We start from the raw sequence: 19,886 nt of genomic DNA, 5'->3' as shown, positions 1-19,886 counted from the left end.
GTTACATGCATGTTTGTTCGTTTCCTCCTTCATGAATATTCACTATTCCTCCATAACCTATTGCACACGTGTATTTAGCCAACCTGGTCAGCGTGGAGCTCCTGCCCCAGCCCCTCCCGTTCTGAAGTGCCTCCTCCTGGCCCTGGTCTTGGCCAGAGCTGTGCTTCCCAGCCTGCAGGATGGCCTTCTTGCAGGCTGTGCCCCTGTAGAAGAAACAAAGTCTCCTCTTTTTTTCCAAACTTACAGATCTGTGATTTTTTTGAGATGGAGTCTCAATCTGTTGCCCAGGCTGGAGTGCAGTGGTACAATCTCAGCTCACTGCAGCCTCCACCACCCGGTTCCAGCAATTCTCCTGCCTCAGTCTCCTGAGTAGCTGGGATTACAGGCATAAGCCACCATGCCTGGCTAATTTTTGTATTTTTAGTAGAGACAGGGTTTCACCATGTTGGTGAAACCAGGCTGGTCTCAAACTCCTGACCTCAAGTGATCCACCTACCTTGGCCTCCCAAACATGCTAGGATTACAGGCCTAAGCCATTGCACCTGGCCAGATTGTGATTTTTTTAAGTGAACACAAGCAGTCACTCAATTCTCCTCTCAGGAAGCAGCTACTTTCACCCATTTATTCTCTTTCTCTCTGTCTCTCTCTGTCTCTGTCTGTCTCTCTCTGTCTGCCTCTTCCGTGTATGCACACATACACACAACTACTGTCTGCCTCTTCCATATATGCGCACACACACACACACACACACACACAACTCCTTCTCATTATTCCCAGAGGTTCTGTTCTATAAAGTCTCCACCAGCAGCGAATAACCAAATACTGAACCAGTGCTCCTACAGGAAGAAGCACAGGATTATGGTCTCATGAGCCTCTGATCACAACATTCTCATCAACCAATCAATGCATAGACATGTCTTATGAGTGCTTCCGTCTAAAGACACCTTATTGAATCTATATAGTTGATTTATCAACACTGAACTCACAGCCAACGGCCCCATAGAGCCTGAATGAAGTTGGTTGAACACATGTGTTTTCTCTGTAAGATGTGCTGGAGCCTTCTGAGCTCCGGACACCGAGCAGCACAGCAGCACTGTATTGGGACACTTTAAACAACAAGATCGCAGCATCAGGGAGGAACGCGCGGCACTGAGGAGAACGTAACAAGGACACCTGTTTACCATATGCGAGCTGAGACAGGAAAGCAAAACATCACCTCATTCTGTTATGCATATTGTCAACAGATATGTACATACACATACATACATATAATGCCTCTGTATACATAAATTTTTAAAATACAAATTATGTCATACTCTACCTACTATGTTTTTGTAAACATGGAGCTCCTTTCCTATGCATACATCATGATCTCTCTCTTGTTTACAGCTGCATAGAATTCCATGTTGGTCTGTGTGTTCATTTTCCATTGCATGTAATGAAGTACCACAAGCTTAGTGGGTTCAAATAACACACATTTATCATCTCAGTTTCTGTGGGTCAGGAGTCCAGGCACAGTTAAATTGGGGTCTCTGTAGGGCCGTATCAGAGTGTCTCATCTGAAGGTTCAATTGGAGAAGGATCCACTTCCAAGCTCATGTGATTGTTAGCAGAACTCAGTTACTTGCAGCTTCTTGGACTAAGTGCCTCAGTTTCTCACCAGCTGTCAACCGGAGGCTGCCACCATCTCTTTCCATGTGGCCTCAATGGGCAGCTCACAATGTGCTGGCTTCTTCACAGCCAGCCAGGGAGACAGATTCCTCCCAAGATGAGCATTACGACCTTACATAATGGGATCATGCACGTCCCATCACGTCTCTGTGCTCCTTGTGTCTATACACATGTCACAGGCCCACCCACACTCAAGGGGTGTGGGGCACACAGCCAATGACCACCAGGAGGTGAGGGATGTGGGGCCACCCTAGAGTCTGTTTCCCACTGTCTGGACAATCTCATGGCTGTGATACCTTTGCACATACCGTGTATCCACCCAGGAGTATCTACAGGATGTCAGCCTAGTGATTCAGGCTCAAAGGCATGAGATTTTGAATTTTGATGCATAGCAGCAAACTGCCAGCCAAAGCTGTGGAAACATCCTCAGCCCAGCAGCAGCGAGTCATCTGGGTGGTCTGCCCACACCCTCACCAACCCGTAGCGGGAACATCAATGGTTTCCATTTTTTCCAATATAAAAAATGATATATGGCCATGAAATTTGTTTTATCTCATTTTAAATGGGGCCGAGCATGTTTTCACATTTAAGAACCATGTATATTTCTTTCAGTTGTCCCTCTGTATCCTTTGCTCATTTTCTGTTATGTTGCTGTTATTGATCTTAACTTGTGGGAGCTCTTTGGATATTAAGTAAATTAGCCCTTTCTCTGATATATGAATAGGAAATGTGTTTCCCATATTGTTGTTTGTCTTTCGACTTGGTTTATGATGTTTTCTCTCCTGCAATTTAAAAATTCTTATGTAATTAGTTTTATCGGTTTTTTAGATGGCTTCCGTGTTTTACTCAAAACTTAGAATAGCCCTTTCTACTCTGAGATGATTTTTCTTTCCTTTCCTACCATTATCGACAGGTGTATTAACATCCCCCACTATGATTTTCCCTTTTCTCTATTTCTACTTTTAGCTGTCAGTTAAAAAATTAAAAAATAGTTTTTATTTTAATTTTTTAATTTTATGTTTTAAGCTATGTAATTAGATACATCCAAATTTAGAATTGTTACATCTTCCTGGTAGGCTGACTCTTTTAGCTTTATACATTTCTTTCTTCATCTCTATTGCTCTAAAATCTACTTTTTCTGATATTCATAAGTCACGCCAGCATTTTAGTTAGTGTTTGCATGGTGTATTTTCTTCCATTTTGTTACTTTCAAGCTTTCTGTGCTCTTTTTCTTTTTTCTCTCTCTTTTTTTTTTTTTTTTTTATGGAGTATCACTCTTGTCACCCAGGCTGGAGGGCAGTAGTGCGATCTCAGCTCACTGCAACTTCCACCTCATGGGTTCAAGCGATTCTCCTGCCTCAGCCTCCCAAGTAGCTGAGATTACTGGTGCCCACCACCATGCCCAGCTAATTTTGTATTTTTAGTAGAGATGGGGCTTTATACCATGTTGGCCAGGCTAGTCTCGAACTCCTGACCTCAGTGATCCGACTGCCCTAGGCTCTCACAGTGCTGGGATTACAGGCAGGAGCCACGGCACCTGGTCTCTGTACTCTTGTATTCAGGTTCTGTATCTGGTAAGCAGCATGTAGTTGTTAGGTTTTCTATTTTTTATTCAGATCAACAATATATTTTAATTGGAATATCTGATACTTTAACTTATTGACTGATATTTAGTTTATACCTATCTACCATCTGATTGTACAATTTCTATTTGTCCCAAATTTTAATGATTCTTTTAAAAATCACTTCCTGTCTATTTTGGATTAATCAAGTATTTTTTATTATTTATTTTCCTTCTTCTGTTCTATTCATTATTCATAAGATATGGCAAGGCTTCTCTTCAAACAGTGTGCTCAACCTTTTATTCTTTAATTCCTAGTACCCCGCCCCCTCTCTTTCTTCTCCTTTTCTACTTTCTGACTTTACTACATGCCCAGGCATGCCACAGCATCGGTGGTGTTATCAGCACCAGCTCACATTCCATTCGTGTTTAGGAAAAGACTGGCTCTCCAGTTTGCCATAGACGACCCCTTCCTCCTCTCCCATGTCTCCCATTACGCATCCACCTTATCTAAGAAAGTTTAAATGTTTAGCCAGTCGGGTCTAGTTTAAATTGTGCAGTCCAACCGCAGCCAATGGGGAAAGGACACGGGGCAGGAGTCTTGTTAGGAATAAAAACTTCTAGTGTCTTTTGTTCTGTGTGCTCTCGTGGCAACCAGCCATATGGGAAACACCCTTCTGCACAGAAGTAAATTTGCTTTGCTGAGAAATCCTTTGTCTAAGTGCCCATTTTTCCTTACGACTCTGAGCCTTACTTCTAACATTATTGTTTGTACATAGTTTTTGCTATCTCTTCAGTGGTCACTTTAGAGATTATAGCACACATTCTTAGATTATTCAAGTGTCAGCATTCATACATCAGCATTTCTGCCACTTCCAAAGCAATCCTGAAACCTTAGAAAACTTTCACTCCATTTATCCTTCTCACCTTTTATTGTTAATGTCATCATGCATTACTTCTCTGCTTGTAGTTTAGACCCCACAAGACATTATAAATATAATAATATTACCCTTTCAGATCCTCCTGGTTCTTTCCTGCATTTTTATCTTTCAGTCATCCTGCCTGAAAAATTCCCGTTCACAGTTACTGTAATGTGGGTCTGCTCATGTTCAATTTGCTCAGTTATTATCCAGAAATGTTTTGTTTCACTTTCACCTTTGAACAATGTTCTTCCTGGTCTAGAATTCTAGGCTTGCAGTGATTTTCTTTCAGCCCTTTAAAGATGTCATTCTATTACCTTTAGTTTTTTCAACAGCTCTTTTATGAGAGCTTTCAAGGAATCATTTTTAAAACATTTTGTTCAGCTTTTCAGGTTGTTCTCAGCAGGAGTATATGTCTGACACAGCTACTTTGTCCCAGATGGAAACAGAGGCCCCCATTCTCTCTCTCTCTCTCTCTCTCTCTCTCTCTCTCTCTCTCTCTCTCTCCATGTACTTCCATCCTATAGGACCAGATCCTATACCTCTGGAGGAACCAGGCCATGCTCAAATTTATATTATTTTTATAGTTCAAAATATACAGAAAGACAATTCATCCCACCACGTAACTGACTTTCTAGCCCTCTGAGGCCTTTTGTACTTTTCTTAAATCCCCTAGGAGTTAAGAGGCCTGGACTGGGAAACACAGATAGAGACACAGAATGCCCTGAGCCTCTGAGGTTTGCCTGGGCATCAAACCCCACCAGAAGGGCCCCTGGAGCCCTCTCACCTGGAAAGGGGCCACTCCTCTGGGCCCCATGCATGCTGGGCTCTGCCCAGTCATCACTGACATCACCAGCCACCAAGCAGCCCACCTCCCTCCCTGGTGGGGCGCACCGTCAGGGCTACTGACCCTTCACCTTCACATTCTCAGCACCTGGTGCAATCTCCAGCACAGGGGAGGACTCACTGCATCGTGAATAAATGAATGCTTGAGAAGTAAAAGTATCAGATAAAATCGGAAACATTTAGCAGAAAGAACCAAAAAAGACGTGATGGCCAATTGGATATTATTTGCAGAAGAAATGGAGACTTAGATCAGATGTCTAGCTGGGGTGACCAAGGACTTAGTGAGCAATCAAGGAAATACACTGGAAGCGAAAGCAGTGCTCTCTGCTTCTCACAGAGCAGTGCTGTCGCGGGTGGCTGTGCTTTTCGCGGAGGAGATGCATTAGGTGTTCTGGGTTAGACTCACAGGGTCGCAGTGTTCGGGATAAAAGCAAATGGAGATGGGAGGCCCCATACGGGGATCTGGGACCTCCCTAAGTGCCCATATGGAAGAGGGGGTGCACAGCCCCCTAGGAACTACTGTGAACCTGACGGCAAATGGCTCACACCACTGTCCACCCTTTCCCATTTGCCACTTGCTCTAAAGCCCTTGAGGGGGGACTTCATACAACAGAGAGAGTGTGGGGAGTCACTTCTAGGAACGTTCCACCCTCACGCCATCACTGACTGGGGTTTCTCGAGCCTGGCATTCCAGAAGCCACAGCCACCCAGACAAGCAGAGTCCCCTGGCGACGGCCCACAGACACTGGGATTAGGATGGATGGATCTCTCCTGCAGCCAGCATAGGTCCCCGTGACACTCTATTTCCAGACATTCTACCCTGTCTACTTCAATATTATGCTCTGGAGCCAAAGGAGGTGATGGTGTGTCAACAGACCCAAATATAGACTCTGGACTTCACAAACTGAACAGCATCTCATAGGACTAAACATGAAACTCACACTAATAAGAGTTCTCTAGGTTTTAAACACAAACAAGGAAGGGGTGGGAGTTGTTGACACTCCAGCTGGGACAACAGGCCAGGGACAGATATAAAAGCCAACATCCTTGAGCACCTAACACACACACTCACTCACCCACTCACCCACTCACTCACCCACTCACCCACTCACCCACCCACTCACCCACCCACTTACCCACTCACCCACCCACTCACCCACTCACTCAACCACTCACTCCCGTCTCCTCCAGCTCAACCCCCAGCATGGCCGCGTCCACCATGTCCGTCTGCTCCAGCAACATGAGCTACGGCAGCCGCGTCTGCCTTCCTGGTTCCTGTGACTCTTGCTCTGACTCCTGGCAGGTGGATGACTGCCCAGAGAGCTGCTGTGAACCCCCCTGCTGTGCCCCCAGCTGCTGCGCCCCGGCCTCCTGCCTGACCCTGGTCTGCACCCCAGTGAGCTGTGTGTCCAGCCCCTGCTGCCAGGTGGCCTGTGAGCCCAGCCCCTGCCAATCAGGCTGCACCAGCTCCTGCACGTCCTCGTGCTGCCAGCAGTCTAGCTGCCAGCCGGCTTGCTGCACCTCCTCCCTGTGCCAGCAGTCCTGCTGCGTGCCTGTCTGCTGCAAGACTGTCTGCTGCAAGCCTGTGTGCTGTGTGCCCGTCTACAGTGGGGCTTCTTCTTCATGCTGCCAGCAGTCTAGCTGCCAGCCAGCTTGCTGCACCTCCTCCCCCTGCCAGCAGGCCTGCTGTGTGCCCGTCTGCTGCAAGCCCATCTGCTCTGGGATTTCCTCTTTGTGCTGTCAGCAGTCTAGCTGTGTGAGCTCTGTGCCCAACCCCTCCTGCCAGGCGGCCTGTGAGCCCAGCCCCTGCCAATCAGGCTGCACCAGCTCCTGCACACCCTCATGCTGCCAGCAGTCTAGCTGCCAGTCAGATTGCTGTACCTCCTGCCCCTGCCAGCAGTCCTGTTGTGTGCCTGTCTGCTGCAAGCCTGTGTGCTGTGTGCCCACCTGCTCTGAGGATTCCTCTTCATGCTGCCAGCAGTCTAGCTGCCAGCCAGCCTGTTGCACCTCCTCCCAAAACCAGCAGGGCTGCTGTGTGCCCGTCTGCTGCAAGCCTGTCTGCTGCAAGCCCATCTGCTGTGTGCCTATCTGCTCTGGGGCTTCCTCTCTGTGCTGCCAGCAGTCTTGCTGCCAGCCGGCTTGCTGCACCTCCTCCCAAAGCCAGCAGGGCTGCTGCGTGCCTGTCTGCTGCAAGCCTGTGAGCTGCGTGCCTGTTTGCTCTGGGGCTTCCACTTCATGCTGCCAGCAGTCTAGCTGCCAGCCGGCTTGCTGCACCACCTCCTGCTGCAGACCCTCCTCCTCCGTGTCCCTCCTCTGCCGCCCCGTGTGCAGGCCCGCCTGCTGCGTGCCCGTCCCCTCCTGCTGTGCCCCCACCTCCTCCTGCCAGTCCAGCTGCTGCCGCCCGGCCTCCTGTGTGTCCCTCCTTTGCCGCCCTGTGTGCTCCCGCCCAGCATGCTGCGGCCCCACCTCAACCCAGAAGTCCAGCTGCTGAGTGATCTCCTTAAGATCATCCAAAGCCGAGTGCTCACTGCCCCTGCACCCCTGGGTTCTTTACCCTTGACGGCTCTCCACATCCCGCTCCTGAGCCCTGCAGTGGGCGTCAGTGGCCAGCTGGCCACCCAGTGTGCACTTCTCCTCCTAGCAGCAGCTCAGCTGTTTCTCCAAGTCTTGACTTTCCCCCAGTTACCCAGCCCTGCCTCCCCAGCAACAGGTGGGCAGTGACCCAGCAAAGTCAGTGGGTCCTCCCAGCCCATGACCCGGTGTGGGGAGAAACGAGGGTAGACACGTATCCGGTGTGGGTTTCTCGTCACTGCCCTGGCCCAGTGGCAAGCTCTGCTCCTCCCCTGCTGTGGGCCTGGGCCTCTTTCTCTGTCTTCCCTGACCATGGGAACAGGTCAGACCCTTCTAATAAATTCCTTTCCTAAAAAGTACAACTGGAATTCATTCTTGTTGTTCACAACCAAAGACCCCTGCCTGATGCCCCCTACCCATGGGTGGTCCTGGGCTGCTCCCACACCACGAGGTCCCTGTCCTTCCCAGGTGTCCTGGCAGCCCCGCCCCACCCTCACCACAGGGGTGTCCGAGGGGTAGGCAGGCCTGAGGGATGGGAGAGGTGAGTGATCCAACAGCAGCGCCTGCCCTGGGTGGAGCTGCCCTGGGGGCTCCCCGGAAACTGGGTTGTGTCCAGCCCCTGGCTCCAGAAAGGAAACCCCATGGCCGTGTGTGCAGAAAAGGTCCACACAGTGGGCAGGGACGGCCGTCCTGAGGCCTGCTGGCTGGTCTGGCCTTTGGCTAGAATATGGCAACTGGGATTTCCGAGGGGCTTACCCCGCCCCACTCACTGGGCCTGAGCTGTTTGTACCACGTCGTTTAGGCAGACACTCCCGTCCCCGCTGGGAGTCTCTGGAATTCTGGCGCAGCCCAGGCAGAAGCTGCTCATGTGACCAATCCCTGGGTACACCACCAGGCAGGGCGTCCCCAACGTCACACACGCAGAGTCCCAGCTACTTGCAAGGGGAGTAAGGGCGGTCCTGCGTGACCCCTGCCCCGGGAGAGGCCTCCAAAGCTGAGTTTGGTGCCCCTGGACTTGGTCCCAGGCATCCTTCTCTTGGCTGATCTTTCTCAGTGTCCTCTCCTGTGGGAACTCACAGCCGTGAATACCACGACCTCTGTGGCCTGTGTCCTCCTGGAGAATCGCCACCCTGAGTGGCCTTGGGGCCCCAGGGTGCCCTTCCCAAGTGACAACAATGCTGTCCTAGGACAGTGCTGGGCACATTTCTGGTGGTGCTTCCTTTGACTCCTGCTCCAGATGGGGTGGAGACAGAGGAGGAGGCTGGGTGAGGCCAGGCCATCGTGGGTTTCACAAGGAGCAGAGCCGTCCTGCGCCTGCAACAAGCCATCCCTCCCCTGTGGTGGCCACAGAGGCTGTGACCTGAAACTCTGGCGTGGGGCTGGAGCACCAGCAAAGAATAAGCCCCCACATACCCCACCTGGCATGAGGGCTGCACCCTAAGTCGGCAGCCAGGCTTTGCCTCACTGGCTTCCCTCTGGCTGTCCAGGAGGCACCAAGAGGACCATGTGGTGAGCCCCCCAACTACAGGCACCTGAATCCCACAGACAGCAAGACGGAGGGGCCTTGCTCAGAGAAGCACGTCCTCCTCTGAGCATCCCAGACTTGGCTCTTCCCCCAGGGCATGGCCCCAGCAAGCATCCAGGCATGTGAGCTTCTGTGCAAACACACCCCCACGCCCCGGGTGTGAACTTCAAGGGAGGTGTGCTGTGGGGGAGAAACATCAAGTTCCTTTCCAAGGTGGAACTTCAGAGGCTCACGCAGAGGAAGGGCGCACCAGGGGGCTGGGCGGAGAGAGGAGGCCTCCTCCAAGGGGCCATTCTCAGCTGCACCACAGAAGCTGACGGTGGCTGAAACTGCCCTTTGTCACCTGGACATTCACTATTTGCCCCTTGTCAACAATGCCTACTGCCATCCTTGGTGAAAGAACCAATATCTCATAAAAAATGCAAAAGGCACAAATCATTAGAGAAAATGTTGACAATCTTGAATGCAGTAAAATGCACACAAAAGCACAAGCACACAACCAAAGTTCCCACCAATCCCATCCAGAGAAGCCACCTGTGGGGCATCTTGGGTAGTCTGCGGGCTCACTGTCTCCCTCCTGGGCACATGGGCTGGCAGGTTCCAGCCATTTGCAGTTAGTTAGGGCCACACGATGAGTTTCTATTGGTTAAACGTGCATGAGGAGATGTTTGCCACTTCCTGGCCACAGGTTCTGGGAGCCCTGCTGCCTCTCTTCCTTGCCAGGCTATCTTGGATGCTCCCGTGCCAGAGTGGGTCCACAAGGTAGGGGCACGGCATGCTTGGATGGCGATGTGAGGAGTGGGGAAGGCTTTGTGGGCTTAAGCCATTGACGTGCTGAATTCTGTTGGTTTCTGAACCAGCACTGATTACCTTCACCAACAGTATGTAACAAAGGATTCAAATTCAGAATTTATAAAGAAAACATTAAAAGAAATTACTGAAAGAGATGGAAATACTCAATTATAGGATAAGATGTCCAATGGCCAAAAATCATAGGATAAGATAGCCAATCTCACTGACTATCGAGACACCATGCACAAAAATTAACTAGGGGTGAACCCTAGACTTAAATGTCAAAGATAAAATAATGAGATCTCTATATAAGATCACATCACCAGCAGAGACAGTCTCACTTCTTTCTTTCCTATGTTAGTATCTTTTATTTCTTTTTCTAGCCTAATTGCTCTGGCTAGAACTTCCAGGACAAGAGTGGGCATCCTTGCCTTGTTTTTGATCTTAGAGAAAGAGCTTTCAGCTTTTCACCACTGAGTATGGCGTCAACTGTGGGCTTGTTGCATATGGCGTTTATCACGATGAGGTGCATCTCTTCTATATCTATTTTCTTGAGAGTTTTAATCATGAATGAACGCTGAAGTTTTTCAAATGTTTCTTTTGCATCTATTGAGATGATCGTGTGGTTTTTGTTCCTAATGTTAGTGTGATGTATCACATTTATTGATTTATGTATGTTGAACCATCCTTGCATCCCTGGGATAAATCTCACTTGATCATAGCGAATGATCTTTTTAATGTGCTGTTGAATTCAGTTTGCTAGTCTTTTTTTTTGAGGATTTTTGCGTCTATATTCATCAAGGACATTGGCCTGTAGTTTTCTTTTCTTGTAAAGACTCTACCTGTTAGTCTTCAAACTGTTAGGACTGATAAACAAATTTAATAAAGTTGCGAGTTACAAAACCAACATACAAAAATTAATAGCATTTCCATATACTAACAATGAACAAGGATCCAAAAAAGAGATAAAGAAACAATAGCATTAAAAAGAGTTTAGAAAGATATTTAAGCAAGGAAGTGAAAGATCTGTACACTGAAAACTACAAAACATTGATGAAAGAAATTGGAGAAGAAATTGGAGAAGACACAAATAAATGGAACAATGTCCCATATTCATGGATTACAAGAATTAATATTGTTAAAATGTCCATACTACCTAAAGCTATCTACAGATTCAATGCAATCTCTAACAATTTCAATATCATTTTTACAAATACATAGAAAAGAACAATCCTAAAATTCATATGAAACCATAAAAGACTCTGAATAGCCAACAGTCTTGAGTAGGAAGACTTTGAATAGTCAACACAGTTTTGAGTAGAAAGAACAAAGCTGGAGGCATCACACTCCCTAATTTCAAAATACTTTAAAGCTATTGTAATCCAAACACCATGGGACTGGCATAAAAACAGACATATCAACCAATGGAATGGGACAGAAATCCCAGAAACAAACCCAAGTGTTTGCTGTCAATTGATTTCTGGCAAAGGTGCCAAGAACAAACGATGGGGAAAGGACAGACTCTTCAATAAACGGTGTTGGGAAAACTCAATATCCATGTGCAGAAAACTAAAATTGGACCCTCATCTTACGTCATATGCAAAAATCAACTCAAAATGCACTGAAGACCTCAGCATAAGACCTGAAATGTGAGACTGCTAGAAGAAAGCATAGTGGAAAATCTCCATTACATTGGTCCAGGCAATTATTCCTTGAATAGGACCCCAAAAGCACACCCAACGAAAGAAAACATAGACAAATGGGATTGCATCAAACGAAAAGCTGTACAGCCAAGGAGACAATCAACAGGGTGAAGAAACAATCCATGGACTGGGAGAAAAAATCTGCAAACCATATATTTGACAAGGGGCTACTGCTCACAATAAGGAACTCAACCCAGTAGCAAGAAAATAAATAACCCAATTTAAAAATGGACAAAACAGCCTGGCAACAGAGCAAGACCCTGGCTCAAAAAACTGTAACTACATAAATAAATAAAAATGAGCAAAAGACCTAAACAGACATTTCTCAAAAGAAGCCATTTAAATGGACAGCAGGTATATTTAACAATGCTCAACATCACTGGTCATCAGGAAAACGCACATTGAAGATGCAATGAAACATCACCTCACACTTGTCAGAATGGTTCTTATCAAAAAGATGAAAGTGAACAAGTGTTAGGGAGGATATAGAAAAGAGGGAAGTCTTGTACACTGTTGGTGGGAATCTAAATTAGTACAACCACTACAGGAAACAGTATAGCGGTTCCTCAGAAAACTAAAAATAGAACTTCCCTATGATCCACAAATCCCACTTCTGGGTTTATATCTAAAATAACTGAAATGATTCTGTTGGGGAGAGGTCTGCATTCCTATGTTCACAATAGCCTAGGTATGGAATCAATCTAAGTCCATCAATAGACAAATGGATAAAGAAAATGTGGCATATATACACAACGGAATACTATTCAGCCATGAAAAGGAGAAAAATCCTGTCATTTGTGACAACTTGAATGGACCTGGAGGACACTATGCTAAGTGAAATAAGCCAGGCACAGAAAGACAAACGGCATGATTTGTGTCTAGAATCTAAAACTGTCAAACTTAGAAACAGAGAGCAGAAAGGTGGTTACCAGAGGCAGGGGGCTGCCAGAGGGGAGGAATGGGGGAAGGGAATGTTGATAAAAGGAAACAACAATTCCATCACACTGGAGGAAAAAGCTTTAGTGACCTATTGCATTGCATGGTGACACATAAAAATAATGTGTTGCATACTTCAAAATTGGTAAAAGAATACATTTTTAATTTACCAGAAAAATGGTAAGTTGGTAAGATGATGGTTATGTTAAGTAGCTCGATTTAATCTCTTTTTTTTTTTTTTAGACAGAGTCTTGCTCTCTCACCAGGCTGGAGTGCAGTGACACGATCTTGGCTCACTGCAGCCTCTGCCTTATGGGTTCAAGCGATTCTTGTGCCTCAGTCTCTTGAGTAGCTGGGACTACAGGTGTGCGCCACCACACCCAGCTAATTTTTGTATTTTTAGTAGAGACAAGGTTTCACCATGTTGGCCAGGATGGTCTTGATCTCCTGACCTCATCATCCACCTGCCTTGGCCTCCCAAAGTGCTGGTATTACAGGGCTTGATTTAATCTTTCTACAATGCATGCATAGATCAAAACATCACATTATAGATCAAAACATCACATTATACCCAGTAAATACACACAATTATTATTTGTCAATTTAAAAATTAGTAAATAAACAATAAATGAAATAAAAATAATGAAGCTCTAGAAGCACATATAGGGGAATGTCTTCACGATGTTGTGGTAGGCAAAGATTTTGGGAACAGGAGGTAAAAATGCTACACATAAGAGAGTAAATTAGTAAATCGGATTTTACCACAATTAAGAGTGTCTCTTCATCAAATGATACTATTAATACCACAACACATCCATAACCATGACTCAAATTGAAATAGACGACCAATACCGAGTGTCAGCAAATGTGTGCAGGAAATGGAACTCTCCTACATTTGCTGGGGTGGGAACATGAAATGGAACAATCCCTCTGAAAAACAGTTTGGTGGTGTCATAAACATGACACACACCCCCTTCACATGCCCCACACACTCCACCTCCTATGTGTTTACCCAAGAAAAGTGAAATCATATCACAAAGACTTGCTCACAAATGTTTAAAGAAGCTTTTGCCACACAAGCCATGTGTCCATCGACACATGGGTCAATTGTACTATAGAATTTGATTTATATGAAATTCCAGGAAAGACAAACTTATTTGAGATACAGAGGAAATCAGTTGTTTGCTGGGGCAGAGTCAGGAGGGGTGGGGATTGATCATGAAAAGTACACCTGGAAACTTGGGGATGATAGAAAATCCAGGTAGTGGTTACATGAGTGTATATTTTCTCAAACCTTATCAAATGATAACTTTAAATAGGTACATTTTACAGTATGGAATCATACTTCAATAAAACTGACTTTTTAAAAACTTTATTTTTAAACCCCAGACTTGGATGAGTTATCTGCAATTCCCATATCCAGCGGTGCACTACAGTCAGCATGCCCTGGCTCATGGGAGCTAATGTGCACCCCTCTCTTCCCATCTCTGTGTTAAGTGACGTTGTCTTGGCAGCCTGGATTTAGCTGGGCTGGGAGTATTCACATGTGGACGTTGGCAAATGCAGTCAATCAGGACTTCTGTGTTGATTTTTGTTACAAAAACAAAAGCCAGTTATTGAACATTCACTGACACATCGCAAATATACAATCACTCGTATTCAGAATACGTAATAAATTTCTGCAAATCAATAAGAAACACAAGTAGCCATATTTTAAAAAGCAAGCAAATGCCTTGAACAGGTACTTCACAAGAAAAGATATCCAAGGTTCAATGAGCAGCTTTACTCATCAGGGATATGCACATTAGTGCAACAGTGCAATATTCCTACACACTTTCCAAAATAAACCAATTTTAAAAGACTGATAAACCTCATTTTGTAAAGATACAGAATAAATGGAATTATAAAATCAACTAGTGGGGATGTAAATTTCTTTAGAAAGTTGTTGGTATATGCTAAACCAACACATGCCTATCTATGACTGAGCAATTCCACTTTTGGGAGCACAATGAAGAGAAATTAGTAAAAGTATCAATGAAAAAGTTTACAAGAATTTTTCTAGCAGCACTATTAATAGCAGCCAAAATCTGGAAATAATCCAAATCTCTAACACTGTGAAAGAGAATGGACAAATAATACATTGTAGAATTTAATGCAATGGGGTAGCAAAAGAGTGATGTACTGATGCATGCAGCAACAAGGTGCTTCTCACAGATATTGTGCTGAACAAAAGGAATCATAAAACAAAAGAGCTCCATAGAACAGGCAAAGCTAACCAACGATGAGAGAAGGTAGAACAGCAACTAATACTTAGGGAGGAGGGGTCAACAGAGAGACAGCACAAGGGATCATTTAGGATTCTGGAAATGTTCCACAACTTCCCCAAAATATTCTAAGGGGAAACAATTCCACCCAGATTATATCCAACTAAGCTATCAATCAAATAGAAGAGCAGAATAAAGGCATTTTTAGTCATGCTATGGCTCAGAAATATATCTTCCTTGCACCCATTTTCAGAAAGTTACTGGAGGATGTGCTCCACCAAAACAACAGCATAAATCTAGAAAGAAAAAGACAAGGCATCCAGGAAGTAATGGAGTCAACATCGGAGAGAGATGAATGAAAATTCAAAGACAAGAGTGAAGGGAGATCCCAGGAAACCTGTGTACCAGGCTGAGGGAGCAGTCAATAGAGACCAGTCCACAAATAAGAGAGTTCTAAGAGAGATGTTTCCAAAAAATAAATGAAGCTAATAGATTGTTATATTTGAACCTCTTGAGTGGAGCATGGGGATGAATGAGTCAGAGTTTGGGGAGGAGCAATTTTTAACTCCAAGAGGGGGAAAACATAAACAAAAACAAAACATGTACAAATAAGGAAATTTAATCTGGTTCCACTATTCAGACTTGGCTATGAACAATACTTACTTTATTATAATATACATTCTGAACACTGATTTAACCAAATATTGATATTTTACTGCCCTTGCCTTCTGAGGATGGGAAGAGGGGAACTTTTCATGGGCCTGGTGATAAACAAGAGAAAGTACTTTCCTCCACAATAGGAAATCAGATCATATCTGAAATTGAAAATGCAAGAAATAACAGAGCATATGCATTGTTTAATAATTCTGAGATAAGCAGAACTAAGAAGAGCATCTGGGATGGGCCTTGAGAGAGATGTACACCAGGGAGAGGGGGTTGTTAAAGGTATTCAGTTTTATAAGGAAAGCAGAGCATAAAAGTTTGAAAAATTTTCAGTCTGACTATGCAATAGAAAAGAAAAACCCATTTTCTAGGGAGAAATTCAAGCTGGATGCAGAAATTTGCATAAGTAACAAGAAGCCTAATGTTAATCCCCAAGACCTTGGGGAAAATATCTCCAGGCCATGTCAGAGACCTTCATGGCAGCCCCTTCCATCACAAGCCCAGAGGCCTAGGAGGAAAAAGTGGTTTTGTAGGTCCAGGGTCCCCATGCTGCGTACAGCCTGGGTACTTGGTGCCCTGCATCCCAGCCACTCCGGCCATGGCTGAAAGGGGCCAATGTACAGCTCAGGCTGTGACTTCAGAGGGTGGAAGCCCCAAGCCTTGGCAGCTTCCATGTTGTGTTGAGCCTGCAAGTGCACAGAAGTCAAGAATTGAGGTTAGATTTCAGAAGATGTATGAAAATGCATGGATGCCAAGGCAGAAGTTTGCTGCATGGGTGGAGCCCTCATGGAGAACTTCTGCTAGGGCAGTGTGGAAGGGAAATGTGGGGCCAGGGCCCCCACACAGAGTCCCTACTGGGGCACTGCCTAGTGGAGCTGTGATAAGAGGGCCACCATCCTCCAGACCCCAGAATGATAGATCTACTGACACCTTGCACCATGTGCCTGGAAAAGCTGCTGACACTCAATGCCGGCCTGTGAAAGCAGCCAGGAAGGAGGCCACAGGGGTGCAAAGCCACAGGGGTGGAGCTGTCTGAGACCATGGGAACCCACCTTTTCCATAAGTATGACCTGGATGAGACCTGGAGTCAAACGAGACCATTTTGGAGCTTTAAAATTTGACTCCCCTGCTGGGTTTTGGACTTGCATGTTCCTGTAACCCCTTTGTTTTGGACAATTTCTGCCATTTTGAATGGCTGTATTTACCAAATACCTGTATCCCTATTTTATCTAGGAAGAAACTAGCTTGTTTTTGATTTTGCAGGCTCACAGGTGGAAGGAACTTGCCTTGTCTCAGATGAAACTTTGGACTGTGGACTTTTGGGTTAATGCTGAAATGAGTTAAGACTTTGGGGGACTGTTGGGAAGGCATGATTGGTTTTGAAATGTGAAGACATAAGATTTGGAGGGGCCAGGGACAGAACGATATGGTTTGGCTGTGTCCTTGCCCAAATCTCAACTTGAATTGCATCTCCCAGAATTCTCACATGTTGTGGGAGGAACCCGGGGGAGGTAATTGAAGCATGGAGGCCGCTCTTTCCTGTGCTATTCTAGTGATAGTGAATAAGTCTCATGAGATCTGATGGGTTTATCAGGGGTTTCTGCTTTTGCTTCTTCCTTATTTTTTCTTGCTGCCACCATGTAAGAAGTGCCTCTCACCTCCCACCAAGATTCTGAGGCCTCCCCAGCCATGTGGAACTGTAAGTCCAATTAAAACCCTTTTTCTTCTCAGTCTTGGGTATGTCTTTATCAGCAGTGTGAAAGTGGACTAATACAGGGGCATCCCCACCAGAGTTTGCAGATGGAGCAGGTGGGGGTGGCAGGGTGTGGAGCCAGGGGTGCATTCCCAGCCAAGACACCCATTGTTCAGTGGAGCAGGACTCTGGGACAGGTGAAGAGCATCTGCTGGTAAAACACACCCCACCTTGGCACCAAATACCCCAATAGCAAAGACACACAGGCAAAGAGAGGAGGAAAGTGGGGCCGGGTTTTCCAGACTCGCCAACTCATGAACTATTCGACTCCCAGCTCCACCAGCAGACATTCAGCATCATTGTGTGTATTTGCTGGGCACAGACACCTGCAAGTGGCCAGCATCACCCAACCACATGCAGCAGTCCTGGGACCACAGTAACATCCCACAGCAAGTAAACTAATTAGGGTTGCCTGGAGGCAAAGTCTCAGCCACAACAAGGAAAAGGAATGCTTGTGAGACTCCTGTGAGGAAAATACCCAGGGAGGGTATAAAACCTCAGCAGCCAGGGAACGCAAACACACACACCTCACATCAGCACTCACACCACCCATCCCAGCACCCACCATGGCTGACACCTGCTGCACCAGGACATATGTGATTGCTGCATCCACCATGTCTGTCTGCTCCAGTGACGTGGGCTGTGTCAGCCGAGTCTCCTCCCCCAGCACCTGTACCGGCTCCTCCTGGCAGGTGGACAATTGCCAGGAGAGCTGCTGCGAGCCCCCCTGCTGTGCCCCCAGCTGCTGTACCACTAGCTGCTGTGCCCCACCCCCCTGTCTGGCCCTGGTCTGTGCCCCAGTGAGCTGTGAGCCCAGCCCCTGCCAATCAGGCTGCACCAGCTCCTGCACACCCTCATGCTGCCAGCAGTCTAGCTGCCAGCTGGCTTGCTGCACCTCCTCCCCCTGCCAACAGGCCTGCAGTGTGCCTGTCTGCTGCAAGTCCGTCTGCTGCAAGCCTGTGTGCTGTGTGCCCATCTGCTGCAAGCCCGTGTGCTGTGTGTCCATGTGCTCTGGAGCTTCCTCCCCATGCTCCCAGCAATCTAGCTGCCAGTCAGCTTACTGCACCTCCTCCCCATGCCAACAGGCCTGCTGTGTGCCCATCTGCTGCAAGCCCATCTACTGCGTGCCCATCTGCTCTGAGTCTTCCTCTTCATGCTGCCAGAAGTCTAGCTGCCAGCCGGCTTGCTGCACCATCTCCTGCTGCAGACCCTCCTCCTGCGTGTCCCTTCTCTGCCGCCCCGTGTGCAGCTCCACCTGCTGCGTGCCCGTCTCCTCCTGCTGTGCCCCTGCCTCCTCCTGCCAGCCCCGCTGCTGCCGCCCGGCCTCCTACATGTCCCTCCTCTGCCACCCTGCATGCTCCTGCCCGGCCTGCTGAGCCCTCTTCTCAGGCCAGGAGTCTAGCTGCTGATGGGCACATCCACTAGGGCCAGCCGGCTCAGGTCCCGACCTGGGTTAGGTGGCTGCCCCTACCTGAGACGGGGTCCCCGTGTCTCCCCTGTGCTAAGGTGACCTCCCCCTCTTTACTCCCAGGAGCCTCCATCGTCGCTGTTCCCCAGCTCTTGCCTCCCAGCAGGTGCCCCGCTGCCTGCTGGGTCCCCTGTCCTCCCTCCCAGCTTTTCTGCCGTGGGTCACTTGGCCTCGACTTAAACCTGTCAGCACCTCCTCCTGCTCCCCAATAAACTCCTTGGTCACCTGATTCTCTTTTCCTGCTGTGCTCCTGGGGGCACACACGGTTTTGAGCTGACATTGGTCTCCTCCAGCCATGACTGTTTCTAGGAGTGAGTGACTTAACCTAGAAGTCACAGGGGACAGTGGCCTAACTCCTCCAGGGAGGTCACCAGGTGGGACTCACGGCCATGCCCAGGAAGGCTCAGTCCTTGCTCAGCCCCCATGCCCAGGTCTTCCTGAGCCTGGTCATTCACTGCCGTGCCCTGGGCTGTGGGGCTCTCCAGGTCCCAGGACCATCCTACCCACTGTGCCACCTGGGAGAGCTCACCCTGCAGGGTCACCTGCCAGGAAGCTGGTCTGGGGTCCAGGCACCATAGCCTCCGGACCTGGTCACCGTCCCTGTGTGCTGCCCACTGGAGGGTTCTGCCCGTTTAGCAGCAACGCAAGGGGAGAGTGAGGGGTGCTGCACCTGCACGGGAGACAAGGGGCTCGATGGGGACAAAAGCATCATGGGGTGGGTGGAGGGACATGCAACATTCCCCAAGGATCTTGATGGAGACAAAAGCATCATGGAGTGGGTGGAGGGATGGGATGGGGGTGGAATGCTTGCTGCTGACTGGGACATTCCCCAAGGCCTGTCGCCCCCTGCCCCTGAAATGCACATCCTGCATGTCGTTTAGGTGCGTGACTTGTGATTTTCAAGGCTTGTCCCTAATCTCTCCCAGGGCAGACCTGGCCAGGTTCTTCAAGGCCCTGTGGCTCTGCTCCCCCAACCTGGATCAGGGATCCACACAGCTCCAGCTCAGGCCTCTCCTCCTCTCACCCTGCCCAGAGGCATAGGGAGGGCCCCTGCTCTGCTGGGCTTGCCCATCCCGCCGTAGGTCCCTCACCTGATGACCCCATGAGCTCCTGCTCTGGTGTCTGTTGGGGTGTTTGGTGTCTGTCTCTGGGGACCTCAGCTCCCCCATCTTGCTCTGTGCACAGCACCAAGTCCCCACCTCTCTGCTTTGAC

At 47.7% G+C, this 19,886-nt stretch overlaps 4 protein-coding genes across 7 annotated transcripts in view; 2 read left to right on the top strand and 2 right to left on the bottom strand.

The window, feature by feature from the left end:
* The window catches only part of CFAP410 (cilia and flagella associated protein 410), a 413,721-nt gene that overhangs the window by 260,556 nt on the left and 133,279 nt on the right, over positions 1 to 19,886 (bottom strand). The window lies entirely within an intron of this gene.
* Positions 1 to 19,886, bottom strand: part of TSPEAR (thrombospondin type laminin G domain and EAR repeats) — a 227,537-nt gene that overhangs the window by 108,632 nt on the left and 99,019 nt on the right. The window lies entirely within an intron of this gene.
* Positions 6,194 to 7,489, top strand: LOC126950631 (keratin-associated protein 10-7). Of its 4 annotated transcripts, XM_050784458.1 has the most exons (3): positions 6,203 to 6,394; positions 6,425 to 6,732; positions 7,201 to 7,489. In XM_050784458.1, the coding sequence occupies exons 1-3, from the start codon at positions 6,203 to 6,205 to the stop codon at positions 7,487 to 7,489; spliced, it is 789 nt and encodes a 262-aa protein (XP_050640415.1). The 4 variants fall into 4 exon arrangements, with proteins under 4 accessions (XP_050640411.1, XP_050640413.1, XP_050640415.1 ...); XM_050784454.1 differs by having other exon boundaries at positions 6,194 to 6,963; positions 7,120 to 7,489; XM_050784456.1 differs by having other exon boundaries at positions 6,194 to 7,033; positions 7,193 to 7,489.
* LOC126950646 (keratin-associated protein 10-8) lies at positions 17,772 to 18,581 on the top strand. The gene has a single exon (XM_050784499.1). It carries the CDS (start codon positions 17,772 to 17,774, stop codon positions 18,579 to 18,581), a length of 810 nt encoding a protein of 269 aa, XP_050640456.1.

The sequence above is a fragment of the Macaca thibetana genome, chromosome 3 (genome assembly GCF_024542745.1).
Source record: "Macaca thibetana thibetana isolate TM-01 chromosome 3, ASM2454274v1, whole genome shotgun sequence".
NCBI lineage: Eukaryota > Metazoa > Chordata > Mammalia > Primates > Cercopithecidae > Macaca > Macaca thibetana.
Note: the sequence above shows the minus strand (reverse complement) of the source record. Positions and strands in the feature narration are given on the sequence as shown.